Genomic DNA, 26,762 nt, shown 5'->3' on the forward strand with positions numbered 1-26,762 from the left:
GAGTGAGAGAGAGAGAGCGAGCGCGAGTGAGAGAGAGAGCTGCCTGCAGTCGTCCTCAGAGGTAACTACAGGGCCGAGAGGTCTCAAGTCATATTGCCAGTCAGAGCTGAGTCATAGACAAGTAGACCCATAACGGATTGTTCGCATTCTACAGTAATAATAACACTAATAACAAAAAAGAACATAGGTGTTCTGGAAAACAAGGGAAAGGGCGAGTCAGAACATTTCTCTCTAAGAAACAACAGGAAATATTTTGCATCTTTAGGTAATTGGCAAGTAGAAACCGGATGGAGCTTCAGTACATTGGGTTATATGATGAGATGGTGTGAGCTGCCAGATTGGATACAAGCTCTCCTTCCTCGGAGATGCCAGTGGTTTGTGACGCAAGCAATGTACTGACACTGGCTTTCTTGGCACACTGTTGCTCTTCCACTCTCTATATAGCTGAACATTTCTCCTAAACATCCTATATAAATACAGGGACCATCGTCAGCTCGCCATTTTAAAGCAACACCGTTAACTGTGGGGAAATAGTGAAATTGTTTGTGATCATTGAGATCTAGGAACCTTTGAAAACACAGGGCGAAGGTAGGAAGACTACTCCCGGGGGCAGCGGTCAACAACCGGTCGGTCGTGATGGCATTCCTAATCGATCAACAAGCATTTCTGTAGAAAATCCAACGATAAAGGCTTGTACTCGTTTTTTCCCCCCGTCTTGCGCTGTTGGCGGTAGGTGCACTTGATTCAGGTGCCCTGCGCACCAGGCAGGCAAAGTGTTCCCATTTTGAACCATTTCCTACCCAGCGGAGCGGGAGATCAGTTGCTAAAACGAGTGCGCCTACTGCGCTGGCCAATCGGATAGCTCAAATCACAGTGCCTACCTACAGCTTCCACGACCCCAGCCACAGCAAAGTTTGATACTAGCCTATATAAGATTGCATAACTTTTAAAACCATGACCAGAGAGACTGTCAAAGAATACATGGCATCGGTGCCAGTCGAGTTTCACCATCAGGTGGAAGACAGTGTCCCCGCTCTCTGGTCAGTCTCAACGGGGGGAAAGGAAGGAGAGAGCAGGGACCGTAAGAGGCGGACCATCTGCGGCTCTCTTCCTGCCTCCGCTGAGACTAATGCCAAAACAACTGGGAACTCGGGAAATCTCCAACTTCTGACTTCAGTGCGGTCATCCAACTCAGAAACTTAGGCATCTTTCTACACTCTTAGGTGCTATGTAGAACCTAAAAGGGTTCTTCGGCTGTCCCCATAGGAGAACGCTTTGAATAACCCTTTTTGGTTCCAGGTAGAACCCTTTTCAGTTCCATGTAGAACCCTTTCAACAGAGTGTTCTACAAGGAACCCAAGAGTTCTACCTGGAACCGAAAGGGTTCTCCTATGGGGACAGCCGAAGAACCCTTTTTGCTAAGAGTGTAGAGCTCGGATTTCCCATCTTGAAGTTCACCGACGTCATAATTTGATCTTGTTTTTTACGAGTTCCCAGTTACCTTGAAATCACCATGACCATCAGATGCAGGTACCATCAATCCAGTCAACTAAAAAAAGTGAATAATTGCCTAATTATTTCAATTTATTATAAAGCTCTTTTACCAACTGATCTATTTTATTATCAAAGCTTGAGTTTTAAAATATAATATGGTCTGAGAAGAACAATATTGGCAGACCAGGCATATAGCCGATATGCTGTGATAATGTATTAGGCCTACTGCACAAACCTCATTCCGACAGAACTGTTTTTATTAGGTTAATGTAAAAAAAAGATATATATATTATGTTTTTCTTTTCTTTTTATCTGAGCCACTGCCCTAGGGAATCCTTTCCACTGAGGTTTTTACATAAATCCCAAAAGAGTTCTACCTGGAACCAAAGTGTTTTACCTGTGATGGGTTCTGACTCCTAAACTTGAAATATTGTTCATTATCAGATATCCTATTGAAATACTACATACCTTTGTAAAACTGACTATCCTACCGATCCTCGACTTCGGCGATGTCATTTACAAAATATCCTCCAACACTCTACTCGGCAAACTGGATGCAGTCTATCACAGTGCCATTCGTTTTGTCACCAAAGCCCCATATACTACCCACCACTGCGACCTGTATGCTCTCGTTGGCTGGTCCTCGCTACATATTCGTCGCCAGACCCACTGGCTCCAGGTCATCTGTAAGTCTTTGCTAGGTAAAGCTCCGCCTTATCTCAGCTCACTGGTCACGATAACAACACCCACCCGTAGCACGCGCTCCAGCAGATATATCTTACTGGTCATCCCCAAAGCCAACACCTCATTTGGCCGCCTTTCCTTCCAGTTCTCTGCTGCCAATGACTGGAACGAATTGCAAAAATCGCTGAAGCTGGAGACTTATATTTGTCTCACTAACTTTAAACATCAGCTATCTGAGCAGCTAGCCGAGCGCTGCAGCTGTACATAGTCCATCTGTAAATAGCCCACCCAATCTACCTACCTCATCCCCATATTGTTTTTATTTACTTTTCTGCTCTTTTACACACCAGTATTTCTACTTGCACACCATCATCTGCTCATCATCATCTGCTCATCTATCACTCCAGTGTTAATTTGCTAAATTGTAATTACTTGCTACTATGGCCTATTTATTGCCTTACCTCCTCACGGCATTTGCACACACTGTGTATAGACTCTTTTTCTCCCTATTGTGTTATTGACTGTACGCTTGTTTATTCCATGTGTAACTCTGTGTTGTTGTTTGTGTCGCACTGCTTTGCTTTATCTTGGCCAGGTCGCAGTTGTCAATGAGAACTTGTTCTCAACTAGCCTACCTGGTTAAATAAAGTTGAAATAAAATACAAAAAATATTGAGTGCCATAGTCTGGTTTCTAAAACGGAAGTCAATGGTTATCTGTAGGAGGGATGTATATGGTGGAGGCAATTAAGCTTGGAATGTACTTAGTAACGGAAAAGCAATCACATGGTTGCCGGCACTGATAAGGGTGGAGAGATGTGGTTCAGTGAGGAATGGGGGCCGAGGTCAGTTCAGGTCACATTAAGGGAGAAGGAATAGTTTATTGCCCGCATCACTTAACTTCCTGCCTAGCAATAAAGATGTAATGTTTAGAGGGAAGGAGGATACTCCACCCAAATTGGGGTATATATACTACCACTGGTGGAACCATGTCTTTGTCTGTGCAGCTGTCCGACCCTTTGGGTGAATAAACTTGGTTTGAGCTTTACTAAGCGTCCGTGAGTGTTTTACTCTGTTTATTTAGAACCTAACACCTGGAACCAAAAAGAGTTATCATACAGGGACAGCTGAAGATCACTTTTGGAACCCTTTTTCTATTGAGTGCAGTGTCTCCATTATGGGGACGGTAATCGGCTCACACAGAAGGCCCATTGTGTGGCCAGGATCCCCCTGCTGACCCCTTCCATTGTCATCCCAGCGGACAGTTCCGCAACGCCGCGCATACCTTTGGAAATTCCCGAATTCCGCATCCGGGGCACTCTATCGAGGCTCTATGGCTGGCGTGGAAATTCCCAGGCGTAGGATTGGGCTGGGAGGCCAGGTAACGACAGATGCTAACTGTTAAAATCAACACCATAACACTCCGTAATGAGGAAGTCATAAGGAGTCCTCGCTGCGGCGCAGCGCTCTAATTTGCACGGTGGGTGCACTGAAGCAAAGGCAGAGTAACACAGGGGATGAGGAGGGAGATATACCCCTCATTACCTAAAGAGGCTACCAACTTCTGAGCAACGTCCTGGAGCAAATCCTCACAGAGAGAGACAGAGAGACAGAGAGAGAGAGAGAGAGAGAGAGAGAGAGAGAGAGAGAGAGAGAGAGAGAGAGAGAGAGAGAGAGAGAGAGAGAGAGAGAGAGAGAGAGACAGGGACACAGACGTGCACACATAAGCTCTAATCAGCACAAGCAGCCCTCTAAAATGAACTGAAATGTCTATACGGGGACGGATTTGATGTCACAGATGGAACAGCCGTACATCTCAGTTATTGGTAATAGGCAAGGGGTTGGGAATCAGCCCTCACATACACACACTCTCCACTCTCCTCCAGGCAAGAGAGACCGGCTGCAAAACAAGATGTGACACTCCTTTGAATTCACTCCCTGTTGTTTTCTTCCAAAAGGAATCATTGCACAATTGTCATTTCCAGGAATTCTCTGACACATACCACTTATTTCACCCAGAAAACAATCCCTGTTGGGTAGCCCGTGTTTCAGGGCAAACCAAGCCATCTGCATCCCACAATCAGCACAGGGAATATATAATACGACAGTGTCTTGCATCCCAAACGGCACCCTATTTCCTATATAGTGCCCTACTTTTGACCAGAGCCCTATACGGGCACCTGGTCAAAATAAAACACTAAATAGGGAATAGGGTGCCATTTGAAGCCAAGCTAGTGTTTCACACCAATTAAAACCATGGCCCAATAAAAATCACATAAAATCTGTTTCACCATTTCCCCAAAGGGAAGATTAAATTTACACCCCATACTTACAACGATAGATATTACATCCAAACGAAACATGCTGTTCGGCTAATTCAGCATTAAGCGTACACAGAGTTTGTACACACGCGCGGCATGAGATGAATGGTGAGTAATGTACACTCGTTATCTGGTGATTTACGATGGTTTGAGTCCTTTAATGGCCCTGTGTTCTTTGGTATGGCGCTGAGGGAGATAGGGAGTAGGGGGGAGAGTTTGTGCGTGTGTGGCGGTGTGGGGGGGCTGACGGCAGTTTAAGGCAGGGATCAAGCTAGATGAAGCCGATTTTTTTCTTGAGTGGATGGTCGGGGGGCCGGAACCTAATTTACAAATCATTTGTAGACTGCAAATTGACCGCGAGAAGCCCAAACAGATATAATGTTCGATTAAAACACAATTTCAAATCTCGCTTACATTTGTATCTCTATTGTGCATGGGAATACTTGGGAACAGATTTGTTCAATAAGAGAGGGGGGGGGGGGGCAAATAAAACCACCTGTGGGCCAAATTCAGTTGGGGAACCTTGGTTTAAGGGATAGCGCTGCTTCTCACACAGGACATACTATATAAACATTTAGAAAGATCAACGTCCTACAGATGCCGAGGAGAACTATTCAGGCTCCATAACAGATTCATATACTCACTATATAGTTTAAACACATATGGACATACACAGAAACATGTACACACACACACATATATACAAGCACACACACACACACACACTCTCTCACCTTTCCCTTTATTTCTCCTATCCCTTCTTTATTGTCATCTATCATCTTTCTCTCTCTCTCCATTTCAAACTCTGCACGTCTATGAGTTGGTGTGTGGACTGGAGAGATCACTGTGTCTCCAAGCGGGACCCTGTCCTGAGAATGGAGCTGGGGGTCTGTGAGGTGACAAGCCTGAAGAGGTTGAGGGGCCCGAGAGTTGGATCACGGGACTCACATTCAACCCACTACACCTCTAATTAGGGATTTCTCCACAATGTAGAGGGACATATAAGATCCCCCACACGGCACAGAGATATAAGACCCCTCCTCAGCGCTCACACATCCCACAGCCTAGAGACCACACAAGGGTAAGGGACGGTGGGAACAGGCAGAGAATGGCAAGAAGCAAGACGGCACCGACAGCGATGGTCGCTTCGAGTCCTTAGGAAACTATGGAGTATTTTGTTTTTTTTCTTACATTAAGTATTTCTTACATTGTTAGCCTAGAAAATCTCAAGCGTTATTACATACAGCCGGGAAGAACTACTGGATATAAAGGCAACGTCAACTTACCAACATTACGACCAGGAGTACGACTTTCCCGAAGCGGATCCTTTGTTCGCACCACCACCCAGGACATTGGATCAAATCCCAGAGGCCGACCCAAAAACAACGTCGCCGCAGAAGAGGTAGACGGAGCGGACTCCTGGTCAGACTTCAAAGGTGTGCACACCACCCACCGCTTCCGAGTATATTACTCGCTAATGTCCAGTCTTTAGACAACAAGGTAGACGAAATTAGGGCAAGGGTTGCCTTCCAGAGAGACGTCAGAGATTGTAACATTCTCTGTTTCACGGAAACATGGCTCTCTCGGGATATGTTGTCGGAGTCGGAACAGCCACCGGATTTCTTCATGAGTTGCGCCGACAGAAATACACATCTCTCTGGGAAGGAGAAGGGCGGGGATGTATGCTTCATGATTAATGACTCATGGCGTAATCATAACAACATACAGGAACTCAAGCCCTTTTGTTCACCTGACCTAGAATTCCTTACAATCAAATGCCAACCATATTATCTCCCAAGAGAATTATCTTCGGTTATTGTCACAGCCGTGTATGTCCCCACTCAAGCAGATACCACGGCGGACATCAAGGAACTTCACTGGACACTATGTAAACTGGAAACCATATATCCTGAGGCTGCATTTATTGTAGCTGGGGATTTTAACAAAGCAAATTTGAGAACTAGGCTACCTAAATTCTATCAGCATATTGATTGTAGCACTCGCGCGGGCAATATACTGGATCACTGCTACTCTAACTTCCGCGATGCATACAAGGCCCTGCACCGCCCTCCCTTCGGCAAATCCGACTGTGACTTCATTTTGCTCCTACCGTCCTATAGGCAAAAACTCAAACAGGATGTACCCGTGACAAGAACCATTCAACGCTGGTCTGACCAATCAGAATCCATGCTTCAATATTGTTTTTATCACGCAGACTGGGAAATGTTTTGGGCAGCCTCAGAGAATAACATCGATTTATACACTGATTCGGTGAGTGAGTTTATAAGGAAGTGCATTGGAGATGTTGTACCCACTATGACTATGAAAACCTACCCTAACCAGAAATTGGATAGATGGCCGCATTTAACCATGGAAATATTTTTTAGAATATGGCTAAATATAAACAGTGTAGTTATTCCCTCCGCAAGGCAATCAAACAAGCGAAATGTCGGTATAGGGACAAAGTTGAGTCGCAATTCAACGGCTCAGACACGAGACGTATGTGGCAGGGTCTACAGGCAATTACAGACTACAAAAAGAAAACAAGCCACGTCACGGACACCGACGTCTTGCTTCCAGACTAACTAAACACCTTTGCCCGCTTTGAGGATAATACAGTGCCACCAAGGACTGCGGGCCCCTCCTCTCCTTCTCTGTGGCCGACGTGAGTAAGACATTTAAACATGTTAACCCTCGCAAGGCTGCTGGCCCAGACGGCATCCCTAGCCGCGTCCTCAGAGCATGCGCAGACCAGCTGGCTGGTGTGTTTACGGACTATTCAATTGCTCCCTATCCCAGTCTGATGTCAACACATGCTACAAGATGGCCTCCATTGTTCCTGTACCAAAGAAGGCAAAGATAACAGAGCTAAATGACCATCACCCGTAGCCCTCACTTCTGTCATCATGAAGTGCTTTGAGAGACTAGTCAAGGATCATATCACCTCCACCTTACCTGCCACCCTAGACCCACTTTAGTTTGCATACCGCCCCAACAGGTCCACAGACAATGCAATCGCCATCACACAGAACACTGCCCTATCCCATCTGGACAAGAGGAATACCTATGTAAGAATGCTGTTCATTGACTACAGCTCAGCATTCAACGCCGTAGTACCCTCCAAACTCGTCATTAAGCTTGAGGCCCTGGGTCTCAACCCCGCCCTGTGCAATTGGGTCCTGGACTTTCTGACGGGCCGCCCCCAGGTGGTGAAGGTAGGAAACAACATCTCCACTTAGCTGATCCTCAACACTGGGGCCCGACAACGATCCTTGCTCAGCCCCCTCCTGTACTCCCTGTTCACCCATGACTGCGTGGCCATGCACGCCTCCAACTCAATCATCAAGTTTGCAGACGACACAACAGTAGTGGGCTTGATTACCAACAACGACGAGACAGCGTACAGGGAGGAGGTGAGGGCCCTCGGAGTCTGGTGTCAGGAAAACAACCTCTCACTCAACATCAACAAAACAAAGGAGATGATCGTGGACTTCAGGAAACAGCAGAGGGAGCACCCCCTATCCACATCGAAAGTTAAGTTCCTCAGCGTACACATCACGGACAAATTGAAATGGTCCACCCATACAGACAGTGTGGTGAAGAAGGCGCAAACACCTCAGGAGGCTGAAGAAATGTGGCTTGTCACCTAAAACCCTCACAAACTTTTACAGATGCACAATTGAGAGCATCCTGTCGGACCGTATCACCGCCTGGTACGGCAACTGCACCGCCCACAACCGCAAGGCTCTCCAGAGGGTGGTGCGGTCTGCATAACGCATCGCCGGGGGCAAACTACCTGCCCTCCAGGACACCTACAGCACCCGATGTCATAGGAAGATCAAAAAGATCATCAAGGACAACAACCAACCGAGACACTGCCTGTTCACCCCGCTACCATCCAGAAGGCGAGGTCAATACAGGTGCATCAAAGCTGGGACCGAGAGACTGAAAAACAGCTTCTAACTCAAGGCCATCAGACTGTTAGACAGCCATCACTAACACAGACTCTAATCATTGTCCACTTTAATAAATGGATCACGAGTCACTTTAAATAATGCCACTTCAATAATGTTTACATATCTTACATTACTCATCTAATGTATATACTGTATTGTATACCATCTATTACATCTTGCCTATGCCGCTATTATTAGGTAGTTATTGTGGAATTGTTAGATTACTTGTTAGATATTACTGCACTGTCGGAACTAGAAGCACACGCATTTCACTACACTCACATTAACATCGGCTAACCTTGTGTATGTGACCAATACAATTGGATTTGATTGGTCAACAGGACACAAGATTCTCCCATTGGACAGTGGTACCCCGGGAGGGGGCTCGCGAGAAGGTTAGGGGGGGGGGGGGGGGGGGTAAAGCTACAAGGTGTCTTCCAAGATTTCCCACAGTGTGGTCTTGGGAGGGGCGAGAGGGGTGGCTGGGTATTGGTGGTTGGGGAGGTAGTGATTGACAGGGGGAAGGTTACAGTGTAACACCTGCTAATCAGGCTTGGGGTTAACACGTTGTGGTGTGCCGACTCCTCGGTCAGCTATTCTGGAACACCATAACATCATAACACACACACACACACACCTACAGAGATTCTCTCTGTGATAGACAAAGATTGATGACAGAGTTCAAATGCTGTCAGATCCTTTCTGGGGGAGCTGTGATTGACTCGCTGTGTCTGATGTTAAAGATGACTGATCTTGACCATACTGGTCCTGGCCTCAGAGATAACACTACTGTGCTGCTGTGATATGGTATTATAACGTGAATATATCACACTAGAAATCTCTCTCTCTCAACAATGTACATATTGCCAAAGCTTACTTTGGCTATTTACAATATGAAAATAATAGGAATCAAAATTGTCAACGGGACAACAGTAACAACAATAACCAAGGGCCAAAATAACCATACATTGAACGATAACAATAAGCATACAGTAGAGGACATGTGCAGGTCTCTCTCTCTCTCTCTCTCTCTCTCTCTCTCTCGTCCTCGTCCTGACAATCTCTTTGAAGTTCCACCACTTTCAAATGAGATTTGATTAAAAATAGTTCTGTCTCCGTCTTTTAATTCAAAAGGGCAATCATTAGAATTCCACTAACACTGACGCATCAAGTTCTGCAACTAGCTACCTTCTCTAAAATGAGCTAAGCTATTTAAAGCATGGACATCTATTGATTTGAGAAAGAGAGAGAAAGAGAGGGAGCGAAAGAGAGAGAGAGAATAGAGAGAGAGAGATGATAGAGAGAGAGCGAAAGAGAGAGAGAGAGAGAATAGAGAGAGAGCAAAAGAGAGAGAGAGAATAGAGAGAGAGGGCGAAAGAGAGAGAGAGAATAGAGAGAGAGAGCAAAAGAGAGAGAGAATAGAGAGAGAGGGCGAAAGAGAGAGAGGAGCAGAGAGAGAGAGCGAAAGAGAGTAGAGAGAGAAGAGCGAGAATGAGAGAGAGAGCAAAAGAGAGAGAGAATAGAGAGAGAGAGGAGTAGAGAGAAGGAAAGTGGAGCTGTCAAAATATCACCAAGGGATCTGTGTTAAGAAAATGAATTACAGTGTGGAAAAAGAGGGAGCCGTCTCGACGTCCTTCCTTCTACTGCTACTTCAGGAGCCATCCTACCCTCGACACCGCGGCCTGTTGGAATAATTAACCGTGTGACGTGAGCCGTGGATAACACACACACACACACACAGTGGATGAGGCCATTTCACATTAAGCTCTCATCAGCCATTAAATACCTTTAACCCCGTGACATGTTGCCCTCTGCTATCTCAGCTGTTTGCAGATCCGCATTTCAAAAAAGGTATTCGATTTCAAGTGTTTGGCTCTCGCTCTCCTCTATGTATAGGTATCCCCTTTAACTTGACGCCCCGGGAAAGGTGACTGGACAGACATGGTGGGGTTGTTCTGTGCACTGAAGAGGATGTTGATGGTTTGGAGAAGTGGGAGGTTGGTTTTGGCTTACCTGTCCCTTTGTTGCGGTCCACAAAGCAGTACTTGAGCTCGTACTCTCTCAGAATCTCGTGGACCTCCTGCAGAGAGAGGGGGGGGGGGGGGGGGGGGGGGTGTAGGGAGGGAGAGAGGGGTAGAAACAGAGAGAGGTGAGTTTAAACATGGGGGAATAAAAGCTGGATTTTTTAGGGGGAACAACCGAACACACTAACGTCTCGGTGTTTCCCGATGGGACACTTCTTCGATTCGTTGACAGCTGAGGCAATTTGCCCCCTCAGAAATACTTTTCAGAAGTCTTTGGTGGAAGGTTTCCCTATTGTAATCGTTCTCTTGTATTGGGGAATTAGATCAAACATATCCTCAAGTTGAATCGCCTTTTTGGGTTCTTTAACAAGAACATGTCGTTTACACTCACAGTGGAGATACATTCCCAAAAACATATGAATCAGAATATTAAGACACTAAATCAGACACCCTTCTGCCCGCACATTTAACAGAGGCTCCTATCCAGAGCGACATACAGTCAAAGCATACTGCCCACCAACCCAGCAGCCCATGCATTATCTGACAGAGGAGAGGGCAGAGGTCAAAGTGCAGTGGCTACTGTATACTTCCACACGAACCGCGGGGGTAGTGGTGCCTGCCTGCTGCCTGAGAGACGTATGGCTGGTCTCTGGGGAACTGTAAACATGACTTCGTTTAAAACACGGCCTGGGGAAGTGCCGAGCAGAATGCAAGCAGGCAGGAGATGGGCTGCATATAACATCAAAGAGAGGCGTATATCGTTTCACCTCCCTGTTCCGTTTCGCTCAACGCTACCCTCTCTGCTACCATCTCCGCTCCAACACACACACACCACGCTACGAGTCATCCTCTTATCGCGGAAGGCCACACACACCCACGCAGGGTCACTCGTAGCTAAAAAAAAAAGAGCAGCTCTTATGGGATGTAAGAGGAAATCAAAGCACTTCAACAAGCCCGCTCTCTCTCCACTCCTCCTTCAATCCCAGGGTACTGTACAGAGAGAGCAGAGCAACGTGTCCCGTAGGTAGATAGTCATCTATCTGACTCACCTCCCACAGAGAGAGAAAGAGAGGGAAAAGAGAGAGGAGAGAAGGAGAGCAGAGAGCTGTACATCCTGCACAGCAGCCCATTGCTCTTCTCTCTCCCCCCCTCGCCCTACCTACCTACCTCCCTCTTTCTGCATGCTTTCTCTCCCATTCGCTCCTTTTAAGCCCAAGCACACACACCGCTCACTGCTGTGAGCGTCACTGTGTTTGTCTGTCCGGGGTGAGATCAAAACAGAGCTGTTGTATTTCCTCAAACTTGTATGTCTCGGCGCTCACAGATCGGAGATGGGTGAAGGCAGCGAGGCCGAACTATCCTGCTGACAAACCTCCATTAAGCCACTCTGAAGCCCCACATCAGCATCCTGTAGAACCCCGCTGAGACACTTTAGAGCACTTTAGACATGCATGCTGTGTCAGACCATGCCGTACGGTTCTATGCTACTCTATTTCTACGCTGCTCCGCTCCGTGCTGTGACGAGTGTTCGTGGCGTTTCTACATCTAAAAGGTGGTGACATTTTGAGCAAAGTCCGTTGGTTCCAAAGCATCAGCCTACCAGCCACCCACTCCAGCCCCTGCGGTGTGTCTCTCTGCTTTGGTTGTGACTCCTGTGTGTGTCCTGCTGTGCTGGCAGTGGTCTGACATTAAAGGGATACTTCAGGATTTTGGCAATGATGCCCTTTTATCTACTTCCCCACAGTCAAATGAACTTCGTGGATACCATTTGTATGTCTCTGCGTGCGGTTTAAAGGATGTTGCTAGCATGCTAGCGGATACCCATAGACTTCCAGTCATTGTTCTATTACTAGTTAGCGTTGGCTCGCGAAACTACGCCCGACTTCCTTTATACTGGACACAGAAACATAAAAATGGTATCCACAAGTCCCTCTGACTCTGGTGAAGTAGACAAAAGGGCCTCGTTGCCAAAATATTGCTGCAGCTACCCCTTTCCTGCAGTAAAAATACCAAATTGCCCACTTGTGGCCTCAGGTGTGGAATGTTATTAGTATTTTTCATAATGAAAAATAATTAATAAACATATATTTTTTTAAACACGCAGAAAATCCTGTGTTTTTATGTCAGACGGTTTTGTTATATATCAGTCTTCGGTGATGTACACTACATGGCCAAGAGTATGTGGACACCTGCTCGTCGAACATCTCATTCTAAAATCATGGGCATTAATATAGCGTTGATCCCCCCCCCCGATCCCTTTGCTGCTATAACAGCCTCCACTATTCTGCGAAGGCTTTCCACTAGATGTCGGAACATTGCTGCGGGGACTTGCTTCCATTCAGCCACAAGAGCATTAGTGAGGTCGGGCACTGATGTTGGGCAATTAGGCCTGGCTCGCAGTCGACTTTCCAATTCATCCCAAAGGTGTTCGATGGGGTTTGAGGTCAGGGCGCTGCGCAGGCAAGTCAAGTTCATCCTCACCGATCTCGACAAACCATTTTTGTATTGACCTCGCTTTGTGCACTGGGGCATTGTCATGCTGAAACAGAAAAGGGCCTTCCCTAAACTGTTGCCACAAAGTTGGAAGCACAGAATCATCTAGAATATCACTGTATGTTGTAGCGTTAAGATTTCCCTTCACTAGAACTAAGGGGCCTGGCCCGAACAATGAAAAACGGCCCCAGACCATTGTTCCTCCCCCACCAAACATTACAGTTAGCACTATGCATTCGGACAGGTAGCGTTCTCCTGGCATCCGCCAAACCCAGAGTCGTCTGTCGGACTGCCAGATGGTGAAGCGTGATTCATCCCTCCGGAGAACGCGTTTCCACTGCTCCAGTCCAATGGCGGCAAGCTTTACACCACTTCAATACGGGCTACTGCCAATGTGTCTATGGAGATTGCATGGCTGTGTGCTCAATTTTATACACCTGTCAGCAATGGGTGTGGCTGAAATAGCCGAATCCACTCATTTGAAGGGGTGTCCACATACTTTTGTACATGTAGTGTACATAAAGTGTAATATTGGGATGCAAACTCAAAATGGAATACATTTAAACTCTATATCTGACATGGTCGAGGTGTTTTCTTTTGTTTAAGCCCATAACCATGTGTGTGAGGTGTATACTTTTGTTTCAAAGTACATTTGTTTAAGACTACCAAGAAACACTGTGTGACCCTGATTCAGCCCACTGCAGTAAAAAGGTTAAATAGTACAGCGATAACTTAACTCAGTTAACAAGAAACAGCGGTATACGTACGTATGCTGTCTGTTTCTCTTACTGAGAGGGAAAGATATGCGAATGCGTTCTAAATTGCACCCAATTCATACATAGTGCACTAATTCTGACCAGGGCCCAGCACCTACTTTTAAGCAGAGCCCTATATGAGACCTGGTCAAAAGAAGTACACTATATAGGGAACAGGATGCCATTTGGAACACAACATTTGGAACACAGCCTCTAATTCACTCTACCATACGAGGCACGGAGGGGAGCTGTCTAAACTCATCTCCATTCAGAGAGAGATATACAGTGTACACAACACAGAGAGAATTTTCCTCTATATCTCCATCTCTCTCTCTCTCTTTCTTTTCCTCCTCTGCCTCCCCCTCTCCCTCTCTCCTCCTAACGCGTCTCCGTCCACAGTGGATAATGGGTCTTAAATGAGTCCAAAGCCCTTCCCGGACACAATAATCAGAGATATGGATTAAGGCATACTACACGTCAGGATCTGTTGTCTCTCCTGCGCACAATCCCAGTCTTTCAAATGTAAATCGGCCTAGAAATCACTTAAAGGGGTGGTATGGGCAGGCTGTGGCCCTGACCCTGGATGCATCCTAAATTCCACCCTATTCCCTCTATAGTGCACTACTTTTGACCAGGGCCCATATAGGTGCAATTTGGGACACATCCCCAGTACAGGCCAGGCAGGCAGGCGAGGTGGCCAGGGCAGAGCAGAACAAGGACAGGACACAGGGAGCTGATTCCCTTAGCCAGGGCTAATATATTTACACAGGGAGTGACAATCATTGAGTTTACACCTCAGCTCTTAACGCACGTACGCACACACACACACCTACTCCCCAGTCACAGAAGCTTAATCAGGTGGTTTACAAACACAGGGACAGTGGCCTGAGAGGATTTGGGGTACAAGTCTCAAAGTCTATCCTGTCTGAGAGTGACCATGTGGGTCAGTGAGAAAGAGAGAGATAGAGAGAGAGGACAGGGACAGAGAGAGAGACAGAGAGAGGGACAGAGAGAGGGGCTGAGGAATTACAGTGAGTGACTGCGTTAGAGGGAGTGCATCTTCAACAAACAGCCAGCCAGTCTGTGAGTTTAAGCTCTGAGTAGTTACTAGAGGGCCAGCGTAGAACACTGAATGGCTGTTGGCGCCTAGTACGGGAGGTCTTCATGCCCTTGAATGGGTCAGGTATATGATTACCAGTGGTGGAAAAAGTAAAATTGTCATACTTGAGTAAAAGTAAAGATACCTTAATAGAAAATGACTCAAGTAAAAGTGAAAGTCACCCAGTAAAATACTACTTGAGTAAAAGTCTAAAAGTATTTGGTTTGAAATATACTTTAGTATCAAAAGTAAATGTAATTGCTAAAATATACTGAAGTATCAAATGTAAAAGTATAAATAATTTCAACTTCCTTATATCAAGCAAGCCAGACAGCATAATTTTCATGTTTTTAAAATGTACTGATAGCCAGGGGTACACTCCAACACCCAGACATAATTTACAAAATTGAAGCTCTGTTCATCTTTTATTTATATATATTACCCCTTTTACACCCCAATTTCGTGGTATTCAATTGGTAGTTAGTCTTGTCTCATCGCTGCAACTCCCGTAAGGCCTCAAGAGAGAGGCGAAGGTCGAGAGCCGTGCGTCCTCTGAAACACAACCCAACCAAGCCGCATTGCTTAACCTGGAAGCCAGCTGCACCAATGTGTTGGAGGAAACACCGTACACCTGGCAACCATGTCAGCGTGCACTCCGCCACAGGAGTCGCTAGTGCGCGATGGGACAAGAACATCCCTGCCGGCACTGTGATGCAGTGCCTTAGACCACTGCGCCACTCAGGAGGCCCTGCTCCGTTAATCTTTTCCTTGGTCCTGACAAGTCTCCCAGTACCTGCCACTAAAAAACATCCCCACAGCATGATGCTGCCACCACCATGCTTCACCGTAGTGATGGTGCCAGTTTTCCTCCAGATGTGACGCTTGGCATTCAGGCCAAAGAGTTTAATCTTGGTTTCATCAGACCAGATAATCTTGTTTCTCTAGCTTTGAGAGTCTTTAGGTGCCTTTTGGCAAACTCCAAGACGGCTATCATGTGCCTTTTCCTGAGGAGTGCCTTCATTTTGGCCACTCTACCATAAAGGCCTGATTGGTGGAGTGCTGCATAGATGGTTGTCCTTCTGGAAGCTTCTCCCATCTCCACAGACGAACTCTAGAGCTCTGTCAGAGTGACCATCAGGTTCTTGGTCACCTCCCTGACCAAGGCCTTTCTCCCCCGATTGCTCAGTTTGGCCGGACGGCCAGCTCTAGGAAGAGTCTTGGTGATTCCAAACATCTTCCAATTAATAATGATGGAGGCCAATGTGTTCTTGGGGACCTTCAGTAATGCAGAAATGTTTTTATTTTTAATAAATTATAAAAAATGTCTTGTTTTGACTTTGTCTTTATGGGGTATTGTGTGTAGATTGCTGAGAAAAAAATTATATTTAATCCATTTTAGGATAAGTGTCAAGGCTCAGGAGAAGAACCAGATGCAGACAGTTTCGAAGTAACAAAAGTTTATTACAAAAACAGGGGGGGGCAGGCAGAGGTCAGTAGTCCAGAGCAGAGTCCGAAAGGTACAGAACGACAGGCAGGCCCAGGATCAGGGCAGGCAGAATGTTCAAAAAATGGAAAAACTAGAAAACAGGAACTAGAGACAGAAAGGCGCACGGGACAAAACGCTGGTAGGCTTGACAAACCAAAATGAACTGGCAACAAACAAACAGAGAACACAGGTATAAATACACAGGGGATAATGAGGAAGATGGGCGACACCTGGAAGGGGGTAGAGACAAGCAAAAAGACAGGTGAAACAGATCAGGGTGTGACAATAAGGCTGTAACGTAACAAAATAAGGAAAAAGTGAAGGGGTCTGAATACTGTCCGAAGGCACTGTATATGTTAAATTCTATTCGTATTTGTGGATAAAATGTCCTTCTACATGATGCATTTCATGAAGGTTTTCGATTAGAAGTAAATGAATCCACGGATAATATATAATTTTACGTATATCTTAAATGACCGGCTTTTCATGAATTTGATAATATAATCTTGAAGGCCATTCAAAAAAACAGTGTGGGACACGATCCAGGAAGTAGGCGAGACTGTCATACAATATTATAATATAGGTATTACTTCCACTGTATGTGGTAAACATGACCGTGCCACGACTTACTGTGTCCCCATATTCCACTCTGACCTCCTGTTCCCTGTACTGTCCCCGGTGACTTCCTCTATGGAGTGTCTGACAGGTGGCTCACTATAGCACAGCACGGATCACACACACACACAAAGCTGAACAGTCTCACTTCATAGGACATCTCGTAGGCCGGGCTAACAGGCTTTCTCCGCTGCGGCATCGATAAGGGTTTAACAACCCCGTTTCCTCTCCTCATCCCCCTCTTCTCCTCTGCTACTCGTCTCTCTGACGAAATGTTCATGCAGTGTTACAGTACCCCCGGAGCCCAGAGAGAACAAGAACATGCACATGGACACGTAATCAGATCTCACTCTCTCCCTCTGTATGACCTATTCTCTCCCTCACTCCCTTCCTAACACCCTCTTCCTGTATTTCACACACTGTCCTCTCCTTTATCTTCTCAGGGGGCTAAACACTACCTCCTCTTCCTCTATTTATCACACTGTCCTCTCCTTTATCTCCTCAGGGGGCTAAACACTATCTCCTCTTCCTCTATTTATCACACTGTCCTCTCCTTTATCTTCTCAGGGGGCTAAACACTATCTCCTCTTCCTCTATTTCACACACTGTCCTCTCCTTTATCTTCTCAGGGGGCTAAACACTATCTCCTCTTCCTCTATTTATCACACTGTCCTCTCCTTTATCTTCTCAGGGGGCTAAACACTATCTCCTCTTCCTCTATTTCACACACTGTCCTCTCCTTTATCTTCTCAGGGGGCTAAACACTATCTCCTCTTCCTCTATTTATCACACTGTCCTCTCCTTTATCTCCTCAGGGGGCTAAACACTATCTCCTCTTCCTCTATTTATCACACTGTCCTCTCCTTTATCTTCTCAGGGGGCTAAACACTATCTCCTCTTCCTCTATTTCACACACTGTCCTCTCCTTTATCTTCTCAGGGGGCTAAACACTATCTCCTCTTCCTCTATTTATCACACTGTCCTCTCCTTTATCTTCTCAGGGGGCTAAACACTATCTCCTCTTCCTCTATTTCACACACTGTCCTCTCCTTTATCTTCTCAGGGGGCTAAACACTATCTCCTCTTCCTCTATTTATCACACTGTCCTCTCCTTTATCTTCTCAGGGGGCTAAACACTATCTCCTCTTACTCTCTCTTCTCGCTCTTTCTCCTCTCTCTACAGGCATGCGTCATACATGGGCTCGTTTTCCAGTCACCTCACCTGACCCCCCCCCCCTGTCTCTGTGTGTCCCTGCTGGAGCTCAGGACTCAGGTGGGGGCACAGCTGCACACTGCCGCCTCAGCAGCGGCTCGTCACATACCATGGCACCAGCAAAACCGCCACACTGACTGGGATATACAGAGAGCTGCCACCAGCAAAACCTCCTCACAGATAAAAGCTAACCCAGCCACAGAGGTTACAATGGGCTTCCAAGGGCAAAGCTATAATGATATGTTAGTACCTTGCAAATCTTTTTTAAGTGCATTGCCCGCTAGAACTCATAACAGCCACTTAAAATTTACATAGATATTAGATAACAGAATGACATGGTTTGTGCTACATAAGTAAAATTACTTTTTCGAATGTGCAGCTTTAGTACCATAAGCAACTCCAGTCCTTAGCAGTTCAAACTGCTCTGTGAATGATTGGAAATACAGCTTTCTGAAGGTTGACAGGTTTACAAAGTCAATCAATCAAACGCATATTATGAAGCCCTTCTTTACATCAGCAGATGTCACAAAGTGCTACACAGACACCTGGCCTAAAACCCCAGACAGCAAGCAATGCAGGTGCAGAAGCACACAAAGTCGAAGGATATCTGTGGGGAAATAGATCATAACATATCACGTGGTGTACCCCAGGTGTTTCAGTCAGAATGCACAAGAACTATGGTGGTTTTAAGTGTTAGTCCCAGCTTCCGAAATATACACTTGAAAAGGAGAATGAACACAGATATTGGACTACAATGATATGCTCCCACCAGGGAGTGAGTTGCAATAACAGCTTCTGAGTCAGTGCCTGAGACAAACAGGCAAAGAGATGGGCTCTGGTAAACAGGCAGTAGCAGGAAGCAGACAGCAGGAAGCTCTCTCCTCCACCGGCTCCACTATATTGGCTAGCATTTAGGCCAGAAGCAGGCAGTAGGCAGCAAACACTGTCTCTCTCTCTCCCTTTACTCCCTCCACTCTCTCTCCTCTCCTCTCTGTCTCTCTCTCTCCCTCCACCCCCCTCTCTCTCTCCTCTCTGTCTCTCTCTCTCCCTCCACTCCCCTCTCTCTCTACTCTCGGTCTCTCTCTCCCTCCACTCCACTCTCTCCTCTCTCCCCCTCCACCTTTCTCCACAGGCTCCGTCCCTGCTCTGTTTATTGCAGTGGTAATCAGTCTGGTAATACGAGACTACTGTTCATTCACTGTCAACAGTGTTTCGGTTTGCCTTTCTTCAGGGGAGAGCGGAGTGTTGAACAGAGAGGGAGAGAGGGACATGGAGGTGAGAAATAGTACTACGTGGATATCCTGTTGTGAATGCAACACAAACTGTTTACATTTCAGTGGAATTGCTGTATACAGTATGAAATGGCATAGGCTACTGTGAGCGCAACATATTCCACTTTAAGTTGCCAAGAGTCCTTTCTTCTCAATGCTTCTCAAGTCAATTACTCTGGACCAGCTCTGATAATAACAGTGTAATAATCTGTGAGCGTGTGATGAAAGAGTGACTGTATGAATAGAGGCTGTGCTCCACAATGCAATGAGTGGGAATGTAACTGTGAATAGAGACTGTGCTCCACAGTGTGTAACCAGGCATCATGCTGCTCTAATGACCACCCCTCCGCAGGCAGCTAGCTCTACACCAGTCAGCCAGGCAGATAGCTCCTACACCCAGGCTCAGAGTCAGGCAGGCTGCACCACTCAGCTGTCTTGTCAGCTCTTTCAGTCCCCTTAGGGAGCTACTCAGGGAGGGGGGGATACCATTATATCAATACTAATAATAATCTATTCAACCCTTAATAAAGCTGAGCAAAAAAAGACTGTATAAAATAAATACAAATACCAAGTTATTGTATGCTCCCAAAAATTTGAAAATTATATTATTCTATACTAATACAATTGCTTAGAGAAAGAGATTTTGTTTAATAACAAGTAAAAAAAAAAAAAATTCTCAGAAGATACGTCAAAATTATTGCCACACCTAAAGATTCTTGTAAATAAAATACAATAAAATCTGCCTTAACATTCAACTTTTTTAAGTTCATCTCATTTTAAGGAACCGTATTGCGGCCTTCTTTGGCTTCCTGTTTCACTAGGGTATAAAAATGAGGTAACACCCATTTCAAATCTGTTTGTCATCCATCACCATTGGGAAAGGCAAAGAACTCACAAATTAAGAGAGACAAATGGTTGTTGACCTTCATAAAATCAGGCAACGGGTTTAAAAAAAAAACGAAAGAAAAAAACAAATATACCATTTACCACTATTAGGGCAACCATTAAGAAGTTTAAAACCACTGGAACAGTGGTAAACTTGCCTGGTAGAGGACCCAAGAGTATCTTGTCCCCACGCACAGTGGGGAAGATGGTTCGGGAGGCAAGAAAGTCCAAGAGCCACAGTTGGAGAATTACAGAACTTAAATTGCATCAAGTTGCCAAATCTACAATTTGACACCACATCCATGCCAATAGGCTATTTGGAAGGGTTGCCATGAAAAAGCCTTTATTGAGAGCAACCAACAACCAACCGGGTGCTATGGTCAGATGACAATAAAATAGAGCTCTTTGGCCACGTACGTCAGTGGTGGGTTTGGCCTCGAAAGAAGAACGCATATGCAGAAAATAACCTCATACCTACTGTAAAATATGGTGGTGGATCTTTGATGTTATGGGGCTGTCGTGCTTCCACTGTTCCTGGGGCCCTTGTTAAAGTCAACGGCATCATGAATTCTACCAAGTACAAGGACATTTTAGCCCCCATAAAAACTGTCTGCCTCTGTCAGGGGGCTGAAACTTGGCCACAAGTGGATCTTCCAGCGAGACAATGACCCCAAGCGAACATCAAAATCCACAAAGAAATGGTTAACTGACCACAAAAAAATGTTGCAATGGCCATCGCAGTCTCTGTGGTTTGAAGTCCATAAGTGCAGACCGAAGACTATCAAGAATAAGGAAAGAGTCTGTATGGAAGAATGGCCTAAGATCCCTCCCAATGTGCTCTCCAATCTCATTAAACATTATAGAAAAAGGATAAGTGCCATTATCCTTGCAAAGGAAGGGTGCACAAAGTATTGACAATTGGGGTGTCAATAATTTTGATACCAAGATCTTTTGGAGATATTTTTAATTAGAAAATATTTTTCTCTGAGCAATTGTATTACTACAAAATGATATTGTTTTTGAGTATACAATATAACTCAGTATTTGTATTATATTTCTTATGCAGTCTTTCTGCTCATCTTTATCAAGGGGGCCAAACATTTTGGAGGCGAATGTATCTGTATGCAGCCTTGTGTATTTGTGTGTTTTTTTTTTGTGTGTGTGTGTGTTTTGTGTGTGCAAGGTGGCGATGAAGGGTACGTCCTGTTCTACGAGGGGCAGATTTTAGAACTGCTGTCTGCTATTGACACACGCAGCCGCACTATCCAGGAGAGGGGTGGGCAGAGAGAGGGTGACATACACACACCGCCCGCGTGAGTCTCACCTGTTCCAGAGAGGCTCTAAATAATTAAACAGCTTAACTAATAGCAGGAGGTGAGGCGGTAGTTTGATGCCTCATCCTCCCCCCTTCCGTCAAACCTCCACCCATGCCTCACCTTCCACTGTCATATTTTTCTATTTAACCTTATTTATCCAGGTGTCTCACTGAGACAAAATCTATTTTCCAAGAGAGACCTGGTTAATGGGCACGGAAAACCCTCTATATCCTCCACACCCATTAAGATCCATCTCCTCTCTCAACCCGTTTCCTCCCTACCTCCACACCACTCCCCTCCTCCCTCCCATGACCTGAGGAGTGTCAGCATAGTTATATGTCTGACACCATCCACCCTGGACAAGGACGCCGTTAAAATGAAGCTAGTCGGGCTCACACAACGGTCCACACTAAATACTCTGTCATGTCAAAGTGGAAGACAAATGCTAACATTTGTTTAAATTAAAATGTCAAATAAAACATTAATATTGATGTTAGAATCACCTTTGGCAGCGATTACAGCGTTGTCTACCTGGTTAAGTCTCGAAGAGCATTGCAACCCTGGATTGTACAATATTTGCCCATCTTTCTTTAAAAGATTCTTCATGCGCTGTCAAGTTGGTTGTTGATCATTGCTAGACAGCCATTTTCATGTCTTGTCATAGATTTTCAAGATGATTTAAGTCAAAACTGTAACTAGGCCACTTAGTAACATTTAATGTCATCTTGGTAAGTAACTTCAGTGTATAATTGGCCTTGCATTTTAGGTTATTGTCCCAGTGTCTGTTGGAAAGCAGACTGGGCCAAGTTTTCATCTAGGACTTTGCCTGTGCTTATCCTAAAAAACTCCCTAGTCCTTGCCGATGACAAGCATACCCATTACATGATGCAGCCACCACCATGCTTGAAAATATGAAGAGTGGTACTCAGTGATGTGTTGGATTTGCCCCAAACATAATGTGTTGTATTCAGGACAAAAAGTAAATTTCTTTGCCACATTTTTTTGCAGTTTTACTTTAATGCCTGCCTTATTGCAAACAAAATGCATGTTTTGGAATATTTTTTATTCTGTACAAGCTTCCTTCTTTTCACTCTATCATTCAGGTTAGTATTGTGGAGTAACTACAATGTTGTTGATCCATCCTCAGTTTCTCCTTTCACAGCCATTTAACTCGGTAACTGGTTTAAAAATCACCATTTGCCTCATGGTGAAATCTCTGAGCAGTTTCCTTTCTCTCCATCAACTGACTTATGAAGAATGCCTGTATCTTTGTAGTGGCTGGGTGTATTGATACACCATCCAAAGTGTAATCAATAACTTCACCATGCTCAAAGGGATATTCAATATTTTTTTATTTTTAACCATCTACCAATAGGTGCCCTTGCAAGGCATTGGAAGACCTCCCTGGTTTTTGTCGTTGAATCTGTGCTTGGAATTCACTGTTTGACTGAGGGACCTTACAAATACTTGTATGTGCGGGGTACAGAGATGGGGAAGTCATTCAAGTCAACAAAATCATGTTAAACAATATTATTGCACACAGAGTTAGTCCATGCAACCTATTATGACTTGTTTAAAAAAAAATAACTCCTGAACGTATTTAGGCTTGTCATAACGAAGGGGTTAAATACTTATCCTCTTAATTAAGTCATTTCATCTTTAAATTTTGTATTAATTAGTAAAAATGTCTAAAAACATATTTCCACTTTGATATTATGGGGAATTGTGTGTAGATCTGTGACACAACAAAATGTGTAACAAGTCAAGGTGTGTGAATACATTCTGAAGGCACTGTGCACACAAAGACACACACACCAGGTCTGCAAATACTATGGGAGACAGGAGAAGTGAGCAGACTGGTTTTCCTCCCTCATTTCCTCACTACCTTCTCTTTCTCATAAAATAGTGCTCAAGGACCCCTGATCTGTTGGCTTCTGAGTTGAGTTGACACTACACTCTTAAAAATGCTGGGTTAAAAACAACCCAATTTGGGTTATTTGGTAACCCAGCGCTGGGTAAATATTGGACAGAACACACACTTGGTTATTTTACCCAGCCAGTTGTGTTGCGTGAATAACCCAACAAATTGGGTGTTAGGATTACCCAAGCATGGGTTAATTTAACCATCAGTTAAATCTTTGACCTAGCAGCTGGGTCTTAATGTAATACTTAGGTTATTTTCAGGAGGCGTGGCTTATTAGGTGCCTTTCAGCTAGATCTTATTGGCCACCGGTGAGAGTAAATGCCATTCCTGTTCATCATGTTAAGTTTCAAAGGTGTTATCAAAAGTGTTCTCACGTGCTCCACTAAGGCAGTTATTTATCTTAGAACTTGTCCTTGTGGTAAAAATGATGTGGGTAAAACAAAGCGCAAATTAAAAGTACGTATCTCAGAGCATCGTAGCACCATTAGGTGCAAAAACTTGACTTACCCAGTTGCGGCCCACTTTTTGGAAACCACTCGATTTCGTCTCTGCGTTATATTGGTATCGAACATGTCACCCTCCCTAGGAGAGGGGGTGACCTTGATAATTTATTGTTAAAACGAGAGGCTGCCTGGATCTTTAATTTAAAGACCCTTGCTCCCTTCGGTCTCAACGTAGACTTTGATCTGAAGCCATTCTTGTGATTATTGTGACTTTGCCATTGTAATTGTTTGTAAGCTTGTGTAGTCTAAAATGAATCTATGATCGTATGCTATCCATTTGTTTTTTTCTATGCTGTTCTTTGTATGCCATTTTAATATTTGATAATTAACCAATGATATTAGGCCACACTTGGCCATGATTACAGACACCTGTGTCTTTTGACACTATATAAACGAGTCATACCGCAGTGTTTGATCATACCCTGATGAAGACCGCTTGGCTGTCGAAACGTTGGACATTACATTTTTGCATCTGAGCTCCTAGAGTGTGCGGCTCTCCTTTATTTTCATCATGTTAAGTTTACCGACTGCAGATTGACATTTTCATTATTTTCTTTTTGCATTTTACACATTGTTATATAATATTAACATGATTTATTATATATTATAATATGGTATACCACCTTATTGTATCCCAACAATGGGATTTACATAGGCTTTTAGGGAACTCATGCACTTCTGTACGCCTCAATGAAGCTACAAAAATGTAAATGTTCCACTTTAACATGTGATAACTATACAACAGAACAGAAGAACAGGAATGACATTTACTCTCATGGGTGGCTAAAAATAACTATCTGAAAGCCACACCCCTACTAAACTATGGCTCCGGTCTTCTGATCTGACACGCTGGGTCATATCTCAATAACCCAGCGCCTATAACCCAGCAACCAGCATCAATTACCCAGCAGTTTTTAAAGAAAACAACTCAGCTAAGGGACCCAACGCCTGCAACCCAGCAGCTAGGTCAACCAAACAACCCAGCATTTTTTAGAGTGTAATAATGTGGAAACCACATCTTTCTCTCTCTGTCTCTCCACCTCACCTGCTTGGCTCTCTATGTGTGTCTCTGGCTTTATAGTGTTTCTCGTACTGTTTCATTGGCTCCTCCAGCAGCTCTGGGCTCTGTGTGTGTTGGTTCTTCCTGGTTGTCTCCCTGCCCTGGCACCCTGCCTGCCTCTGGCTGGGAAATGTTAGCTAGCTGCTACAGTCTGGAGGAACTCACAATCAGCCTCTAGTTTATTACGTATACCCCAAGACCATACAGTATGACTGAATGGAACAGTATTGTAGCCTACCAACCATAATACAAGCAGTTACAGAAATGGGATATTACATTGGGAATTCTCAAGTTCATAAACAAATTCCAATCCTGATTTGATCAATATATCTAGGCCTATAGGTTTGTGCAGAATTGAAGTGTATTGTTAGAACAGGGCTATTAGTAGGCTATATCCTAAACATTATGGACTGTGCAGAGAATGAATACCATCACATTTTCCCACCTGCTGAATTCAAATAAGCCTATTGTCCTACTATAAAACCCTTATTAAACCCTTACTAAAATATTATAAGCGTTCAATAATTTTCAAACAAATGTTTGATGTGCAAATACAAATGTCCGTTCAACGTCGTAGTACGTCCACCACGTTCAACGGACATTTGTATTTGCACATTAAACATTTCTCTACTTAAGAGAATGCCATATTGTAGCGATTTGATTGTCATTTCGCAACATCAAAAACGACTCACGCATATCGTGCAAATAAATGTCTCATATCAAGTCTATGTCCGCGCTGTTAGGCTGAATAAAAAATGCAAACCATTTATATTGGCTTCACTTCTATTTGTTAAATTGTAGCCTAAACTACGGCAGGAGTTGTCGCTAGTGGCAAATATGTGGGTGCATCGGTCACATTGTAGAAATGATTAACAAACTTGAGGCAAAGGTAGTCTGTTTGATATAATTCCTAGCTGCACGTTAACCACAAAAAAATAACGCGCATTGAGCGCGGCCGTCTTTAAATGCCTTTCAGAATTTACATTGTATAGCCTTTCTAGGAATTAGCCTGCTAAAAATGCTGATGTTTACATATGAATATGATCATTCCTGATCGCATAGCCTAGACAAGACTCGCAGCAAAATTAACGGTTCTCTTAAACCGTTAAAGTTTATTATGTTCGTTTTTCTGCAAATAAACTACAACTAAGTATAGCAAAGTATTGCGTAAGAGCACGCCCGAAATCATTTTTTACTTTGAGAGAGACGCAAAACATTAGCCTAGCCTACAACAAGCCAACTTCACTCCATCTGTCAAAATAGAGAATAGCGCACCTGGTTGGTTGTATCTTGTGGCAGGTTTTTAATGAGGATTTTCCTCCTGTTGCTCAGCTCGTGGCGAGTTTTCTCCAGCCTCTTCTCAATTTCCTCCGGTTCCAAATCGGGTAAATCTCGGAGACTGGTCCCCTCGGAACCTGCGTCCTCATCCTGACGGATCTCCGGGCTGTCAGAATCCAGGAAAGGTGCGTTTTTATGGTTTAAAGAGTGAACGCTCGGCGGCTGGATGGAGGAAGCTGCCGCCATCTTGAGTAGCTGTGAATGAAAGTGAGTGGAGGCAGCGGTAGGTGAGCTATGAAACCATGGATAATATTTTATCGCCATCCTGTGGTAGACTATACCCTATGGCTAATTAACTAAATGTTACCTGTCAATAAGCACATCATA

At 44.6% G+C, this 26,762-nt stretch overlaps 1 protein-coding gene across 1 annotated transcript in view; it reads right to left on the bottom strand.

Annotated features, from left to right (window-relative positions):
• LOC120052116 (ribonucleoprotein PTB-binding 2-like) overlaps nt 1-26,625 on the bottom strand; it is a 74,373-nt gene extending 47,748 nt beyond the window's left edge. Inside the window, exons 1-2 of the mRNA XM_038998964.1 lie at nt 26,373-26,625; nt 10,467-10,533 (exon numbers count right to left, since the gene is read on the bottom strand). Coding sequence (XP_038854892.1) covers nt 10,467-10,533; nt 26,373-26,621 — 316 coding nt within the window. The 5' untranslated portion in view covers nt 26,622-26,625. The remainder of the gene's footprint in view (nt 1-10,466; nt 10,534-26,372) is intronic.
• Nucleotides 26,626-26,762: the final 137 nt, after the last annotated feature.

This window comes from Salvelinus namaycush, chromosome 8 (genome assembly GCF_016432855.1).
Source record: "Salvelinus namaycush isolate Seneca chromosome 8, SaNama_1.0, whole genome shotgun sequence".
Taxonomy (NCBI): domain Eukaryota; kingdom Metazoa; phylum Chordata; class Actinopteri; order Salmoniformes; family Salmonidae; genus Salvelinus; species Salvelinus namaycush.